We start from the raw sequence: 17,495 nt of genomic DNA, 5'->3' as shown, positions 1-17,495 counted from the left end.
CCAATTGATTAATTACCTAAAAGCATGGTTGCTGGATTAAAAGAAAATTATTTTTTTTAATCTTTATAAGAAGGTGTCAAAGTCTCTTCCAAAGGGGTTAGGCCAATTTGCATTACCAGCAGCAATGGATGAGATTCTAGGAAGGAGGGCAAATAATGAAAAGAAAATCTAAGTGCATTACGAATTTACAAAACAACCTCCGCAATGGGGATAGAGAGAGTAAGTGCTGGAAGAGTGAAGCCAAAGGAACTGCATATAAGCACTGTACTTTGATGAAGTTGGTTTCTATGAGGGTATAGGATGACAATTTTGATACTGTTGTATACGTACAAGGTATAAGGAAATGGAACAGTAATTGTGGGAGTTGTGGGCCAGGTTTATCTCCACTGAATGGGTATTTGTAAATAAGCAAAGACAGGAAGCTGGAATGATCTATGTGGTAATAGATTAACATTGGAGATATTAGTATGAGCTCAATTTACTTAATACAGTAAAGATGACTACATACACGCATATCTATAGGTGCCCAGCATATCCTGAAATAATGTTTCATTTAATGTTTTGATATAAATTGATGAGAAAAAGATGTTCATTTCCTGGCTGGGCATACTATGATCAGTTTATTTCTTTTAATTTAGTACTCCCCAAGTCTGAGTGGGTTTTTTATGGTTATTTCAGTTTTCTTCTACATCTGAAAGATGGGCATGTAATGTTCATTGGTGTGTCCTAAGTGTCCCAACAGGAGTGAGTGTGGGTGTTTCAGTATGCTCTGTGACTGAATGGTATTTCATTCATTTCTGCCTTATGTTCTGAATTTCCAGGATAGGGCTGGTCACTCTTGACTCTGAACTGGAATAAGCAGATTGAGAAATGAATGGCATACAAATTGTTGTTTAATAGTAAACTGTTTTGGTTCTTTATTTAGAAGTGATGGTTTTATGACCAGAACTATGCTTCAAAACTCTACTTTTGTTTATATCAAGTAGGCTATGGTAAAATTGGGCTTGTTATATATTGTTTTGCTTACAGTTGCAATTTCCAACAGCTTATCAATGATCGTACATGAAGAGTTACTGTGTACTCATTAATTAGTATACAAACATATGTCTTTGCTTTGTCCACTGTGAGGGCCTTAAAGGAATGACAACCCACTAGCAACGAGCACATCTAGCATATAGGTTATACCTTCTAATATAACTCCCTAGTGAGAGGAATGCAGGTTTCTTAGAGAAATGACTGATTCGATGCTGGGATAGGGAATAAACAATATGAACCTGGAGCATCTTGCAGTAAAACAAAGTAAGGAAGTACTCTAGCGCACACACACACACACACACACACACACACACACACACACCCAACCTCCCCCCCCCACCCACCCGGTACTACAAAGAGCCATGGAATAGCAGGTAAAAAAGTTCCCAGTGACCAAAACTAAAAAATTAGAGCAACAAAGTAAGTATTATTGGATTATAGCATAATGCATGAATTAAATGTTCACACGGTTAAACTGATAAATGACTGAATAAATTAAAAATGATGAAGAGATGAATTTCTCATGCAGAAGAATTCCAAGCAATTTGAGATACACTGACTTTAAGGAGGGGGAGAATAACTTGGAGTGGTGAGAGCATAACTACAGTGGAGAAACCAAGTGGTCAAGGTCAACATGAACATTCATAAATCAGATAGATTATATACCTTGATACAGTGGGATAAAAATAACCTGCACTCTTCCTCCCCCAAGCCTATTACCCCAGTATAATAATGACAAAATGATCAAATTCCAACATTACAGAAATCCTACTGTGATAGGGATCTTTAGGCACACTGACCTATCTGCACCTTGTGCCCATGACTCCTGGACTTTTAACTTAAAAGCAATCTATTTATTGAGTGACAAGAACAAATTTATAGCAGGCACCCATTTACAGCTAGATACCACCTTCTCTAGAACTGTGAAAAGATAATTTTTTCGTTTTTCTTCTTTCCATCGATAAAGACCAGCTTGACTAAATGTGTGAACTCTAAGGAATGTGACCTATAAATAACCACCACTAATTCTTGGTCAACAACTCCTGCAATCCTATCCTCCTACCCTCTTTTTGTCCTTTAAAAATTCCTTAAAACATCAGTGTGATACTATTTAGGCTAATACCTGAGTTTGAGCTCCTCTCTGCAAATTTTAGACACCATAAACATTTTATTTTATTTTTATTTTATTAGCCTTGCTGTCAGAAGTGAGACATTTCTGGTGTCAGAAGTGGAATCTGAAGTGACACACTGTCTTGACTCTGCTGCCACTGTTGGATATGAACAGATATGAGCCTGGTATCTGCAGTCAACCCATTATGCTCTGTCATCTTCCTGATGATCCTGGGTTACCGTGGTGAGTACTCTTGGTTTTGATCTTCCTATTTTTTGGCTGAGTGTCTGAACTTTATTTGGGTGTTTTCAGATGTTGGCTGTGTCCTCCTGTTGGAGGGGAGAATTCTGTCTCTACCAAATTGGTAGATGATTTGTGTTCACTGTTTCTGATGAGTACACTGTCCTTGGTCCATTAAAAGGGAGAGGTTTCAATCTCCACCATAGAATGGGAACTTCAGATTCAGGTTTATTGAGTGAGTACTTCATGTTTTTTGGTGCTGGCTTTTGTTTCTTTGAATTTACAATGGGCTAAAATTTGTATGGTTATTTGTCTCTTTGCAGTCAAAGAAATTTAAAATGCTTTGATTGTTGGTAAATATTTTAAGGATAGCCTGCATATGGAATTTGAGCTGGGATTTTTTTTTAAGTTTAAAATATATGATTCTTTCATAAATTTTGTCAAGATGAAGTAGTCTATCAATGATTTTAAATCACAGTGGCCACTTTGGGGACTCATTGAAATTTCTAAACTAGTTTTTACATGCTGGATTGGAAAAGGATCACAGAACTAGAGAAACTGAATGTAAATCTTATTTCCATTGGTTTCTGAAGGTTTTCAAGTGGTTAAATGAATCAAAGCTTGCTTCTAAACAAAATAGTAAACATAGAGTTTCTAAGGTTAACTCTGATTTTTCTCAGAGACTAAATTGGAAAAGCTTTCTAAAACTCAATTGCCTGCTGACACTGCTGCTCCTCTTTCTCTATTTCCTTCCTGCCCTTTACCTATTAACTCCTATTTCACTGTTTCCTGTTTTACATGATAAAACCTGAGGATCCTGTGGACACTCTGGTCTTTTAAGCATCCTTCAAAGTAAAACCTAGTGAGGGAGGTTCAGAGACTCCCTCCCTTTCTTACATCCCTTGGGCTAAGGCTGAATTAGGGGTTATTACTAAGAAATTTCCCTAATGCTTTGAAGAGTCCTTAGGATTTGCCAAAGACTTTAACCTTGTCATTCAGCAAACCTTGTTATCCTGGTCTCTAAAAGGTCATTTACATGCTGGTAAATAAAAATCATGCTAATACATAGATGGAAAATACAAGACTTTTCTGAAAGGAGGGCTACTTAGAATACTTTTAAATTAGTCAGATAATTGCTTAAAATGATTCCTGGCATCTTTCCAGAAAGCCATAATTTGGAATAAAATTCAGCGATTTTCTGAATTTTAAATTCAGTACTCAAACCCCCAATAAACTAGTGTCAGATTACTTTCACCAGTCTCAGAAAATCTTCAAACAATATTCTGGCATTGACAATATCAATTATGAAACTTCTTCCTTGTTTAATTCCACCTTTGTTAATGGGTTAAAAAATGAATTCAACACTTTGGTTGAAAGAAAACATGCTAACTGGGCTACTCTGGAACCATGTCTTGGTAAATTTGACTGATAAATTGTCTGTACTATACACTGGATAACAATAACAAGAGAGAAGGGAGCTCAAGATAATGCAATTGCATGTCCAACATGCTCAAATTATGAATTTCCCAGTTACAACAACTAACTTCAACAATTTCAAAATCTCCTCCTACTTAATAAATTTGTAATTACTATGAAAAAGCCTTTCTTTAATGAGAAAAAAACTGTTTCAAAAACAGAATGACTTCTGCAGTGTTACTGCTTGCAGGGAGGCACCTATGCCTTAATCAAACATGTCATGTGTTAAGACTTAATGAGTCTATATTGTATGTTAATGTCTGAAGAACCCAGTAATGTGTCGTCTTTGTAAGTCACATGAGGACATCAACGCCTGAATGATCTTGGTAAATGACCAAATCTGGTCTTTTGCTGCTTACTCAGAAAGTCAAACTCTGAACCAAGAGAGTGTCTTTTCACAAAGGACTTTATTTGAGGTGGCTGCTAACACCCTAAAAAACCAGCTTCCCAAATTGCTGGATGTTTTGATTGTATAAGTGGGGAATTAATGTGTGTGGAATGTGCTGGTAGTAGGGGCTTCGCCTTTCCAGGTCCAAGGAGATGTCAGGCAATTTATGTATCTTGAGTCAGTTTTTGGCTTTTCTTGGCAGGAAGTGTTTCTTTGGGTCTGTCAGCTGCTAGTAACCAGTCAATGTTTGTTTCTGATGTTATAATCAATCTCAAAGATTGTTAGAGATGCAACATAATCAATTTTCTGAGTTACTGGGAATGCACCTAGAGAGAAATGCTTTAGTTGAGATAGAGGTTAATAACAAGGTGAGGGTCGGAGGAGGAGAGAACGAAAGTGGTTGAGTTTAATTCTGTTTAGTTCTAATTTTCAGTCTAAGAGAGTGTTGGTTACAGAATGGAGGATTTTGGCTATGAATTCACCACCACCCTAGGGAAATTAATAATGCCGTAGTTTGGATCATAGAGGTCTTGGTAGAAAAAGTTGTCATTGATTTGGGGAATCACGTTAATGAGTTTTCTCTTGCATGAATTGTTACCTCCAGTGCTAACAGTTTGAGCTGCAAAATGCTGGTGAAATCCTTTGTTGATTACTTGGGCACATTGCTGAAGAGGGAGCATATGAGATTGCAAAGGCCTGTCACCAGGGGTGGAATGTTGGGGAAGGCAATAAAGAGAACATGGATGCCTGTTGGGTTTATGAGTTGGACTCAGACAATCTGAGACTTTTCATTCCCCTCCCCTGAAAATATGCATTCTCAGAGGTTAATTCAATAATACATCTTTGAAAGAATACATGTGGTGTGTTGTTTTGACCATGTGGACAGTTTTGACTATAGCTAGAACCTCTCTAAAACTTAAAGGTTTGATGTGGAATGATTTGAAAAAGTACTTTTCTTGTGGCTATCCAAGATAGAACTTAATAAGTTACCTTGTTTCTTAAAACTGCTCTCTACCAATATGGAGTAGTTTATCTCTTTGGTCCATCCTTGCTCTCAGCATATGGTTACCAATTTCAGATTCTATCTGGAAAGCACCTGCGTGGTACCCCAACAATTGAGAACAAACAAGGAGACCAAAGAAATGAACCTTGAAAAAGCAGTATCTACAAGAGAGTCCCTGTGCTGGCTATCAACTTCTGTAGGATGAGAGATGCCCATATGTCAGATGGAAAACATGCTAAACAGGCTTTAATGTGCTTGTTATGAGAAGCTGGGTAAGCACACTGTGACAAGGAAGAAAAATGAATGACTTTTGCAATGGGCTGACCTGTGCTATGGACAATTTGACTGTTGTTTATATAAAATAAGCAATCCCATTATTTTATGTTAGTGATACCGTGCTTTCTCAGTTTACATTACACTGTACCTGACAGGTACTCTTCAAAACTGTTCAGGGTTATCAAAAATAAATGTGTGAAATTGTTACAGTCAACAGGAGGTTGAAAACACCTGTCAACTAAGTGCAATGAGAGCACTGTACTGTGTTGTAAATGTTCTGTAAATATAAAACTTTAAAAAAGTGAGATCTGGGAAAGATAACATGGCGCCAAAGCTTCAGGGCTTCAACAAAACAAGTGCTCAGAAAAAAATTGTAGCTACAAACATCCACAGCTAATCCAATGAGAAGAGAAACAAGGCTATCACCTGGGAAAGGTAGTCAGGCCAAGAGACTTGCACACAGCATATTTTGTTCCGCACTGTTATTATCTTCCAGATAGGAATTTTGGTCTGAGTCTTTGCTGCATTTGCCCAGTGAGAGACATCAGATCCTCTCTGAAAGCAGGTGGGTATTCTCTGAGACATTCAAGGAAGGATAGTACATTCTTTCTCTAAGTTCAGTTACTTTAATCTGGAGTGCTCTTAGGTGGTCTAGATGAGTTCAGCAGAGGCCTTTACATTCCTTACTGATGCTTTTTTGCCCCATACTCAGATCTACAGAGGAAAACACTGCCCCTGCATTATTAGCCCTTGCTGGTGGGACAAGGATTCTGTTGTAGTATCCACAATAAGCCCCAGGAAAGGTGGGAAAGGAGTCTTCATTCATTTATTCTTTTATTATACAAATAGTTATGATCTATATATGCCAAGAATTGCTCTAAATTGCTACAAAAATAGAACTGAATAGACAAAATCTACTTGGAGCATAGGTTCAAATGAATGTGGGGGCACGGATGTGTGCTAATGTGTAGTGGGAACATACAACAAATGCATGTTCTGTATTTTATACTATGATTTGTGCTAGGAAGAGATTATAGTGGATGCAGGAAGGATCATTCCTGCTTTCCATTTGGGAACACTTCCACATGGTAGGAATCTAACATGTATATAAAATAGTATACTTCAAATAAATCAGCGTTATTATAATGAATGAGGCTACAAATGCAGAGAAATTTCTTTTTGTTGCAAAGCCTCTGGGGAAACATAAGTCTTCCATTTTAATCAGGTCCCTAGGACTTCCCAATTCATAAACCCCCTTGGGTCATATTGGCAGATGACTCTTTGGCTTTAGCAGATGATATTTACTATCTTCTCGGCTGGAGATGAGGCTCAGGGCAAAGCCCCCATCGGAAATTATGATCTGTAATTCATGGCTTCTCAGAGCCTGGGGTACTAAGGTCTGTGAAGTACTCTGGTTCCTTCAGCCCAAAACTCACCTAAACCAAGAACAATAACAAAAAATCATTTGCCCCTCCTGTATAATAGGGGAGAGGAGTGAGCAAGGTCAATACCGAAGTGCTGATGCAGAAGGGTGAGTGATGAATCTTCTGTTCCTGTTTTTCGGTATGGGAGTCAAGGATTCATTGAAATACCACATCAGTTCTCTGCTGCAATGGCCCTTGTCCCAGCAGTGGACCGGGTGAACTGTCAAAGCAGAAGTGCACTAGAGATTTGATAGAGTCTGAATGGCCACAGCATCTCTGAATCTTAGCTTTATGGAAATTGCCCTTCATGTCATTTTAATGTATATCTTTTTTTTTTTTTTTTTATAGAGGCATGCTTTATTTATTTATTTATTTATCGTTTTTGTTATACAAGCACTGGGTACAGTCAGAAGCGCGGAAGGGCGAGAGAATTCACCAGAGCCAGAGCGGGGAGCAGAGCAGGCAGAAGGACCGAAGTACACTGCTGAGGGGAGCAGCGGGCGGCAGGAGAGGTCTGCGCGCCATGTGGGACCCTCCTCTGGTGGCCTGGGAGCAGCCGGGGATCGAACCGGCGCTGCAGAGGCCGCAGGCAGCTTCGCAACCCAGCGCTCAACCGCTGCGCCACCGGGGAGGCCCTTTAATGTATATCTTTAAGCATTCTCTCAGTCTTCATAAAATGGACAGAACAAAAGCACACAGAAGGGTGAACTTGAGTTGATGCTCCCTGTCTGGGACTCAATCTCAGTATGGTGGGACTGGATGGAGAGTGCTGGGAACTCATTTTAATGTTATCCTTTTTCCCATTCCCACAGATATGTCTTAGGGAAGAATGGTCTCAGGAAATGACTCTTTGGTGACTGAGTTTATCCTTCTGGGTTTAACACAACAGTCAGAACTCCAGCTGCCTCTCTTCTTCATTTTCTTAGGAATTTATGTGGTCACCATGCTGGGGAACTTTGGCTTGCTCATTCTGATTAGTCTGAACCCCCACTTGCACACTCCCATGTACTTCTTCCTCTTCAACCTTTCCTTCGTTGATCTCTGCTTCTCCTCTGTCATAACTCCCAGAATGCTGATTAGTTTTGTGAGACAGAACATTATCTCTTATGGAGAGTGCATGACTCAGCTCTATTTCTTCTGCTTCTTTGTTATTGATGACTGCTGTATTTTGACAGCAATGGCCTATGACCGATATGTGGCCATCTGTAAGCCCCTGCTTTACAGAGTTGCCATGTCCCAAAAGGTGTGTCTCATGTTGATGGGGAGTGCATATATGATGGGGTCTGCGGGTGCCATTGCGCACACTGTATGCATGTTGAGACTCACCTTCTGTGACGGCAACATCATCGATCACTACATGTGTGACATACCTCCTCTCCTCAAGCTCTCCTGCTCAAGCACCTACATTAATGAGCTGGTAGTTTTCATTGTCGTGGGCATCAATGTCATAGGGCCTACTATCGCCATCTTCATTTCTTACACCTTGATCATCTCCAACGTCCTCCGCATCCGTTCTAAAGAGGGCAGGTCCAAAGCCTTCAGCACCTGCAGCTCCCACATAATTGCGGTTTCTCTATTCTTTGGATCTTCAGCCTTCATGTATCTTAAGCCTTCTCCTGCTGGGTCTCTGGATCAAGATAAAGTCACTACAGTTTTTTATACCATTGTGGGGCCAATGCTGAATCCTTTCATCTACAGTTTGAGGAACAAAGATGTCCAAATTGCCCTGCGTAAGACATTGAAGAAAAGTTTGTTCTCCTAAATGAAACCTATTACTTACTATGTCAAATCCTAGTGATGGCATGCAATGTATAAAGTTATGGAGAGACTAAAAGTAAATCAAAACTAGAAACACAAATAATTCAAATAATGGGTAATTAACTATGTAAGTGATTTCATAAGAAAAAACACTATAAGGAAGTGGAGGATCAGTCTTTTACCCTTTCATAGAAAGCATCGAAAGTGGTTCATTTTGTTCGCCATCTTATTTTTATGTTATAAGGTTCTAAGTAGAAAAGATTGAATGTTGGTTAAGTGAGAAATGAAAGGTTGTGATATTTTTGACTATGACATGTCTGGGATTCCTGTCATGCTCTGTCATGTGTATATAGACTTGGATCGACTTTAGATACCTGCATTCATTCATTCATTCATTCATTCATTCATTTAATAAACCTCTATTGAAAGGCTATTGAATTTGCAGAGGTGAGAGTGGTCTATTTGAATGCTATAGGGACTTTTGCTTTGCTTTTCCTTTATTGCCCTGAAGGAGATAAGTTTAGGGAGATGCTTCTTACTCTGGTCTCTGGTCTCTTCTTACCTTAGTCATAGGAAGTGTGGTGAAGACAGATTTACCACTAGTCCCAGTTCCTAAGGTCATGAAACTGAGATAACCATTTTAGAGAGGTCAGGGACAATGGGATACTCCATTGAATTTTACCTCTTGAGACTTCAGGACAGGAAATGTAGGTAATATAACATGTTATGTCTTCACTGGGGAGATTTTTACTAGAAACGTTTGTCAATTATAAGAGAATTTTCTTTCCACAAAGAGACTTTGAAAGCAATGTATTGGCAGACAGTGTTTTTATTTATTATTTTATTTCCCTTTTGTTTCAGAGGTCTATATGGTAAAATGATATAGTTCTTTAATCAACAAATAGCAACTGAAACACCTGTCCTATATCAGGTTTTGTTTTTAAGCATCAGAGATACATTGAGCAAGACAGGCTTTGTGCTCTTATAGGGCGACTTGTTCACAGTGAGGTAGACTTGGGAGTGGAGGGCAGGAGGAACCAGATGATGAGCAAATAAACTAACAGATGAATATGAATGAATCTGAAAAATGCTGTGCAGAGCCTTGGATTTAGGTGGTGATGCAGAGAATTACTATGCTATCACTTTAGGTGGTCGGGAAGGGCTCTTCTGAAGAGGCAGCATAACAGCTGAGATCTCACCACAAAAGGGACAACCACATGTAGAGCCTTCAGTTAGGGGGGAGGTTGGAAGTAGTAATACTAATGAGCATGACTACTGATGAGTCAGAGGCTGCGGATGTCAACTGAAACAGGGCAAGTTCAGTGGAAGTATCCTTGATCTTCTCTTGTCATCTGCTAGATAAAATATCCTGAAGGAGAAAGACCACTGGATTTGAAACCATGTGATTTGGTTTGGTTTCAGATTCTGTAATTTTTGTGCTCTGTATCATCTCAGTCTTATATTTACCATGGCTGATATTTCAAAGTGCAGTGGTACAGACTAATTGAAAAATTTTTTGAGAAGTATTGGATAATTTTACTGTTTTAAAAATCACATTACATTGACTCTAAAATGTATGCTTCCCCCCACCCTCATGACTTAACCTAAAATTAGTATGCATCTTATAATCAATGACACCAGCTGCAGTTCTGATGCCTTTGCCATTCTTGTGAAGTGCAAACTTGAGCATAGTTATCCACGCTGTTGTCTTTGCAACTGAGTCAGCAGCATTGTTAGTAACTCATGTATGGAGTTAATTCTTTAGATTTTACTATATTATTAAAAAATAATTTTATATATTAAATGAAATTTAATTGTACAGTGTTGAAAACTGTAACTTTAGTTACAATTGCTATACAGCACAGATGTATAAAATAATGTAGGCATAAAGATTTGGAAAGGAGCAGTGGGCATAAATTTGAAAATAATTAAAATGTACTTCATTGGTGGAATGGTCAATTGCATTTAACAATCTACCTATCAGTCGGCCCATCTATCTGTCTATCATTGGTCTATCTATCCATCAATCATCTATCATCTGCATATTGCAGAAGAACAACAGAGTTTTATAGATACCAAGAAAGCAAGATACTCCCAAGTCAATGAAACTGCACCATTACTCATTACTGAGACACATGTGAAAGAATGGCTTCTACATAAAAACAAGATGAGCTGACCTTTTGCAACATGTCACTGATTAGATACTTCTAAAAGCCTACTTATATTAAGTATAAAAGAAATTCTAAGTGGCGTGTGATCATTGTGTCAATGTGTGACTGGCATTTTTTTTCTTTCTTAGTGATAAGAGCATAATGTCATGTCTTACAAATGATGACATCAGAGTTTCAATGGAATTCCATATTGTTTTCCCTCTGTTTGATTAATAATTGTTATGGGATTAATTGTGTCCCCCAAACTCATGCATTCGTGCTCTAACTCCCAGTACCTCCAACTATTTTTGGAAGAAGGTGTCAAAGATGCAAATAATTTAAAATACAGCCATTAATCCAACCTGACTGGTGTGCTTATCAGAGGAAATTTGTCCATACAAATTAGTATGAGGGGCATGACTGTATACACAGAAGAAAGACCATGTGAGGACACAGGGAAAGGGTAGTCGTCTACAAGCCACAGAGCACTGCCTTAGAGGAAATCAGACCTGCTGATGCTTTGATCTTGGACTTTAAGCTTCCGGAACTATGAAAAATAAATTTCTGTTCTTCAAGAGTCTTGTCTTTGATATTTTGTTATGGTATCCCTTGCAAACTACATAACACATAATATATTTACCTTGAATTTCACAACTATCTTAATATGTCAGGAAGTGAATATTTTTATGCTGGTGTGGAATTGGGGATTTTCAAGAAATTTTTTACCAGAGTCCAGGTTATAGAATAAGTATTGGAGAGGTCACAATGTTGGAAGTGTGCACCACTCCTCTTACTTCTGGGGAGAGATGCCAGGAAAAAACAATCTCAGAACAGAACTGGCTTCAATAAGCTGGCTTCTCTGTTCCTCTGTTTTATTACTATCTGATACCAGATATCCAGATCCTACTGGTTTTATTAGGATTCTGGGTTAGGGGAGAAAGAGCCATCCATCCCTCGTCACATCTTGAGAGAAATGTGTATAGTGCTGTTGTTGGATGCTATCCATCTCTCAATTCTATAACTTCACCAAGATCAAGATGATTTGCTCTTCAGGTAATATTAACATTACTGATTTTCCTGTTGCTTGATTTTTGTCATTCTTTAATACCTCTCTTTAATTAAACTGATTAAAATTAAATGTCCCTGGTGAGCTTTATTTTTCTTAAGTCCACTTTCTGAATTTAGTATATCTACTACTTTCTTTTGAGTGTTGGTGTATATCTTTCCATCTTTCACTTTCTGTTCTCACTGTGAATACATTTTCATTTCTTTTAAAAAAATTCTATTAAAGTAATGCTGGTTGACAACTATATGTAGATTTCAGGTGTATAGCATTATAGTTCAATAGTTTCTTTGTTACACATTATGATCTTTACCAAAAGTCTTTTAACTATGGAGAGCTGTGTGGAGATTTCTTAACCTACTAAACATAGAGCTTCCATATGATCCAGCAATTCCACTCCTAGATATTTACCCAAATGACACAGAAACAGTAATTCCAAAGGGCACCTGCACGCCTATGTTTATAGCAGCACTATTTACAATAGCTAAGCTTTGGAAACAACCCAAATGCCCAAAAATAGATGACTGAATCAAGAAGATGTGGTACATATATACCATGGAATATTACTCAGCAATCAAAAAAGATAAACACATGCAGTTTGCAGCAACATGGATGGAGCTAGAAGGGATCATGCACAGTGAAATAAGTCAGAAAGAAAAAGAAAAATACCGGATGGTCTCACTCATAGCAGAAATTTAGAAAACCTAAATAAGAGACCAGGAAAAAGACTAATCAATACAAAGTAATAATCAAAATCAACACTATGGGGGGAAGGAGGGAGGGACGGGGAGAGGAAGAACTGGAGTCAAAATAAGGAGGGGGGTGCAATTGTATGGGGAATATAATCAAAATGAAAATGCATACATTGTACAAAGATGAAAAATGATGTAAGATTTATATAAAATAAAATATTAAAATAAAATAAAAAAATGTTTTTATGTTTAAAGTAAGTTTCTTATAGAAAACATACAGTTAGGACTTGTTTTATTATTCACTCTGAAAAATCTATCTTTTTATTGCTAGACCACTCACATTTGAAGTCATTATTAATATAGTTGGATTAATAGCGATCACTAGATATTACCCTGCTATCTACTTGTTTGTGTTCTTTGTTGTTTTTTTATATTCCTCCTCTTTTTCTTGTCCTCCTGATTTAATTGAGCATTTTATATTTCATAATTAGCTTACTATTCCTTTCCTACTGGAGCTATAATTGTTCTCCCAGGTCTTCGTTATGGGAACCTGGTGGGATTACTGGCAGCAAGTCCTAGAAAGTGTGGAGCTCCCCCTAAATCTGTGGCCCTTGGAAGTTCCTTACTATCACCTTAGTCTTCACTCAACCTCCATAAATTCATCAAAAACACCATTAAAAACAAACAAACAAACAAAAAAAAAAACACCATTTAAACTGTTCCACAGGTTATGGAGTCAGAGACTGATTCATGTAAGCTGATCTTGGCTGTGTCTGTTGATGAGTTGATCTCTTCATACTCAGTTCATACTTCATACTTCTAATCTCAGTTCTCTGATGCAAGAAAATTATCAGTTTTTTTTTCCTAGCATTTTCTTGTTATAATGATGGGAATGTAGCCTTCCCCATTCTTTGTATATCTTATCTGAAATCAAAAGTCTCAGTATATTTTTTCATGAATTATTTTGAAGTGTGTTGTTTAGTTTCCATGTCTTTGCAGATTTGCCTGTTCTATTTCTATCTTGATTTTATTGTGATCTTAGAACACACACTACATGATCTCATTTCTTTTGAATTTGTGAAGGTTTGTTTCATAACCCAGGTAATGGGAAATCTTAGACTATGTTCCACAGGTGCTTGAAAAGTATATGTATTCTTTTGTTTTTGAATGGAATATTCTATAAATATCATTTAAATTCTGTTGGTTGATGGTCTTCTTGAGTTTATATTCTTCCTGATCTCTCTCTATTATTTATAGCACTTGTTAAGAAGAGTGAAAATCTCTAAGCATCATCAGGTTTTTATATTTACTCTTTCAGTTTTATCAGGTTTTATTTTACTTATTTTTAGCTCTGTTTTCTGTGTATACAGAGATGATTTCCATGTGTTCTCTTGCCACATATAATATGTATGTCTATCTCTGATAGCTTTCTTTTCTATGAAATCTATTTTATTTGATATAAGCATAGCTATCCATATTTTCATCTTATATTTGCATGTATAGTTATGTCCATACCTTTTATTTTCCCTATGTTATTATGTTCAAAATATGTTATGGACAGAATTTAAATAAATAAAATTTATTTAAGGTACTCTGTACTATACTTATCAAATAAACAAGACAGAAAAGATATTTGTTCATCCTAGACCTTTAATTTGGGGGAAGAACAAGAATTAAGGGCTTGAATTTGGTGAGTGTGCTTATGGAGGATCGGCTAGAACTTATGAGAACATAAATAATGATAATTATTGACTATGTACCATGTGTCAGGACTTTTATAATTCATTATGTTTTTTCATTTGATTATCTTAACTCAATAAAAGAGATGTTACTTTTTACCATTCCTATTTTACAGAGATGAATCAGAGGAACTAATTTGCTGAAGGTATTATAGTTCATAACAGTGTAGATAAGATTCTTCTCTCTCTCTTTCTCTCTCTCTTTTTTTTTTTTTTTTTTTTTGCATAGAACTGGAGTGTAGGCCAGATGTACCAGGGCTAGGGGTGAGAGGATTCACCAGAGACAGTGGGGAGCAGAACAGGCAGATTTACTGAAATACACTGCTGAGGGGAGTATTGCAAGGGGAGACAGTAGGAGAGGTCTGCTGTGTCATACGTGGGTTAGCTCCCTGGGCAGGGATTGAACTCAGGCTGTAGTGGCGATAGCACTACGACTTACCCCTCAGTCACTAGAGAGGCCCCCAAGTGGAGACAAGATTCATGCACATATCCTCTAACCCAATGGTCTCTATTCTCTTTGACAATGAGAATAAATAGATGATCTTAGTTACTGAAATGTTACATATAAGGTCCAAGCAGAATGGTCAAGTAAAAATTTTCAGTAGGTGTTTACGAGGTAAACTTTAAAAGGAATACATAACTTTGGAAATTATTTTAGCTATATCCCAGGAGAAAGAAATTGGAGGTGAGCTACTAAATCTTGAAAACTTTTGGATAAAGAAATAAAGAAAACTGAAGGCAAAATCCTTGCAGAAAATTTCTATTTAGGATGTAGGAAGGAGGTGGAAAAAATATGCAATAGATTTCCTGTAAGAGGTGAAGATTACAATGAGTTGGAAGTTCATCTTTGGCATTGTCTTGGGAGATGTGCAATCCCTGGAGTGGTGGAAAACTGAGTAAAATATCAAATCCCTAAGGAACTAAGGACTGATCATGGTACAGGGTGTAAATACAGTCCTATTATGTTCCTTTCCCATGAAGAGTCTATTCCCTGGGAAGAGACTGAGGATATTTCTACCCTTTTTATAACAGGTGCATCTTATTATAAAATTGAATTTCATCTTTAACTTACCAAGTGGCAAATGTGACCATAAGTAAGACTTTGTTTTTCTCTGATGCTTGAGAAGACTCAGTCATAATCAGAAATTGTGATCTGTAGTTCAGAAAGAGTTTCAGGACAGACGTCCAAAATTAAATCTATGCAGCAACCTGTTAGAATCAATGGAACCAACAACCCAGATCCTGAAACAGCCCTTCCAGGACCACTGGGGTAAATAACAAAGAGAAGCACTGAGATTTTCTTGCCCAAGGAAGGAGAGTTCCTGAATTCTTTTGATGGAAAACCCCTCATGAGAGGTAGGAATCTAGAGATGTAAGCTCTGCCCCTTTCTGTCCCATTTTGTTTAGTTCTGAGATTCTGGAGAGACTGGCAGAAGAATCTGTGTCAGGGAAGAACAGAGAATGTTCAGTGATGTTAAGTGGCTCAAAGTGTGTAGTAAAGCAATAAGTCCCCTCTCCAAGAGTGGAACTTCCACTTTCACATTTTTGGTTTTTCTGCATGACATGAGAGTAACTTTACCTCTCTTAGAATCTGGTCTCTTACTTTTGTATTAGAAGCAAGTTCTTGGCTCCCACCCCATTAGGTCTAAATTGCATAAGAAATTAGCTCCAGGTATTTAGGGTTGTTGCCTCCACATTTCCTAGTGAGGGAGGACTTCAAACTAATGAAATTGTTGAGATGCCAGAGGAGGATTCTTTTTTGATCCATCCTTCTCCCTCCCCTTGTTTTTTTTTTTTTTTCCATCAGTAATATTTGCATAAACACTGGCTTTCCACTTGTAGATGTTTATGTTGTCTTTTGCCTTATTTAGCTTGTAAGAACTCTATTATAGGGAAGTTAGCATCACTTGCATTACTATAATGGTGAAACAGAATTTAGGGGTCCAAATTGGGCTGACATCAGATATTTCCTACATGTATGTTGGCAATAGATACTGTGGTAATATATGGATTTTCCTTAAATGTAATTCTTTTTTCTGTGCTCACAGATACCTGTGGAGAAGAATGGCTATTGTCAATAGCTCTTTTGTGACTGAATTCATCTTGGTGGGATTAACAGACCACCCTTACCTCCAGCTCCCCCTGTTCCTGCTGTTTCTAGTAATATACATGATTACTGCATTGGGTAATATAGGTTTGATAAGTCTAATTGGTCTGAATTCGCATCTGCACACCCCCATGTACTTTTTTCTCTTCAATTTGTCTATTGTAGATCTCTGTTATTCTTCTGTGTTTTCACCCAAGATGTTGATTAACTTTATATCAAAGAAGAATATTATCTCTTACATGGGGTGCATGACTCAGCTTTTTTTCTTGGGGTTTTTTGGTATATCTGAAGCCTATGTGCTGACATCAATGGCCTATGATCGCTATGTGGCCATTTGTAACCCACTCATGTACAACAGTGTCATGTCACCAAAGGTCTGTTTCAGTCTTGTACTTGGTTCATATTTGATAGCCTATTCAGAAGCCATGGCTCACACAGGGTGCATGCTGAGACTGACCTTTTGTGATGCAAACACCATCAACCATTATTTGTGTGACATTCGCCCTCTGCTAGAAATCTCCTGTACAAGCACCTATGTTAATGAGCTGATAGTTTTTGTTTTGGTGAGTATCAACGTCATTGTACCAAGTCTCACCCTCTTGTTCTCTTATGGATTCATCCTCTCCAGCATCCTCCGCATCAGCTCCAAGGAGGGCAGGTTCAAAGCCTTCAGCACCTGTAGTTCCCATATAATTGTTGTTTCTCTCTTCTTTGGATCAGCTGCGTTTATGTATCTCAAACCATTTTCAGTGGGGGCTATGGATCAGGGGAAAATCTCCTCTGTCTTTTATACCAATGTGGTTCCCATGATGAACCCTTTAATCTACAGTTTGAAGAATAAAGATGTTAAAATTGCTCTGAAAAAAACTTTGAGTAGGAGAAAGATTTGATTAGCAATAGTATCTCTTGGCCTATAGATATATGACTGGTAGCTTCTTGTTCTTTAATTAAAATAGTTTATATGGATATCTATGATATTATGGTGAAAACATTGAGTCTTCTCTCTATTTCTAATGTTTTAATAATTTTCCTC

General features: G+C 37.6%; 5 protein-coding genes across 6 annotated transcripts in view; all 5 read left to right on the top strand.

Annotated features, from left to right (window-relative positions):
• Positions 1-17,495, top strand: part of LOC119242111 (olfactory receptor 151-like) — a 368,040-nt gene that overhangs the window by 170,086 nt on the left and 180,459 nt on the right. The window contains exon 3 of the mRNA XM_037507891.2: positions 2,227-2,389. Coding sequence (XP_037363788.2) covers positions 2,323-2,389 — 67 coding nt within the window. The 5' untranslated portion in view covers positions 2,227-2,322. The remainder of the gene's footprint in view (positions 1-2,226; positions 2,390-17,495) is intronic.
• The window catches only part of LOC119239931 (olfactory receptor 8B3-like), a 41,745-nt gene continuing 26,601 nt past the window's right edge, over positions 2,352-17,495 (top strand). For both annotated transcript variants that reach the window (XM_037504321.2, XM_054693171.1), the window contains exon 1: positions 2,352-2,389. The gene's annotated coding sequence lies outside the window, so the exon portion shown is untranslated. The remainder of the gene's footprint in view (positions 2,390-17,495) is intronic.
• LOC119239929 (olfactory receptor 147-like) overlaps positions 2,369-17,495 on the top strand; it is a 46,671-nt gene continuing 31,544 nt past the window's right edge. Inside the window, exon 1 of the mRNA XM_037504320.2 lies at positions 2,369-2,389. The gene's annotated coding sequence lies outside the window, so the exon portion shown is untranslated. The remainder of the gene's footprint in view (positions 2,390-17,495) is intronic.
• On the top strand, positions 7,621-8,716 carry LOC119239935 (olfactory receptor 145-like). Its single transcript, XM_037504326.2, has one exon. It carries the CDS (start codon positions 7,783-7,785, stop codon positions 8,713-8,715), a length of 933 nt encoding a protein of 310 aa, XP_037360223.1. The 5' UTR covers positions 7,621-7,782; the 3' UTR covers position 8,716.
• On the top strand, positions 16,414-17,352 carry LOC119239934 (olfactory receptor 8B3-like). The gene has a single exon (XM_037504325.2). It carries the CDS (start codon positions 16,420-16,422, stop codon positions 17,350-17,352), a length of 933 nt encoding a protein of 310 aa, XP_037360222.1. The 5' UTR covers positions 16,414-16,419.

This window comes from Talpa occidentalis, unplaced genomic scaffold (genome assembly GCF_014898055.3).
Source record: "Talpa occidentalis isolate TD23 unplaced genomic scaffold, MPIMG_talOcc4v2.1 talOcc4.12, whole genome shotgun sequence".
In the NCBI taxonomy this organism is placed as follows: domain Eukaryota; kingdom Metazoa; phylum Chordata; class Mammalia; order Eulipotyphla; family Talpidae; genus Talpa; species Talpa occidentalis.
Note: the sequence above shows the minus strand (reverse complement) of the source record. Positions and strands in the feature narration are given on the sequence as shown.

Coding starts and splice junctions, on each gene's coding strand:
- LOC119239934 (XM_037504325.2), top strand. CDS start 16,420: ATGGCTATTGTCAATAGCTCTTTTGTGACTGAATTCATCTTGGTGGGA.
- LOC119239935 (XM_037504326.2), top strand. CDS start 7,783: ATGGTCTCAGGAAATGACTCTTTGGTGACTGAGTTTATCCTTCTGGGT.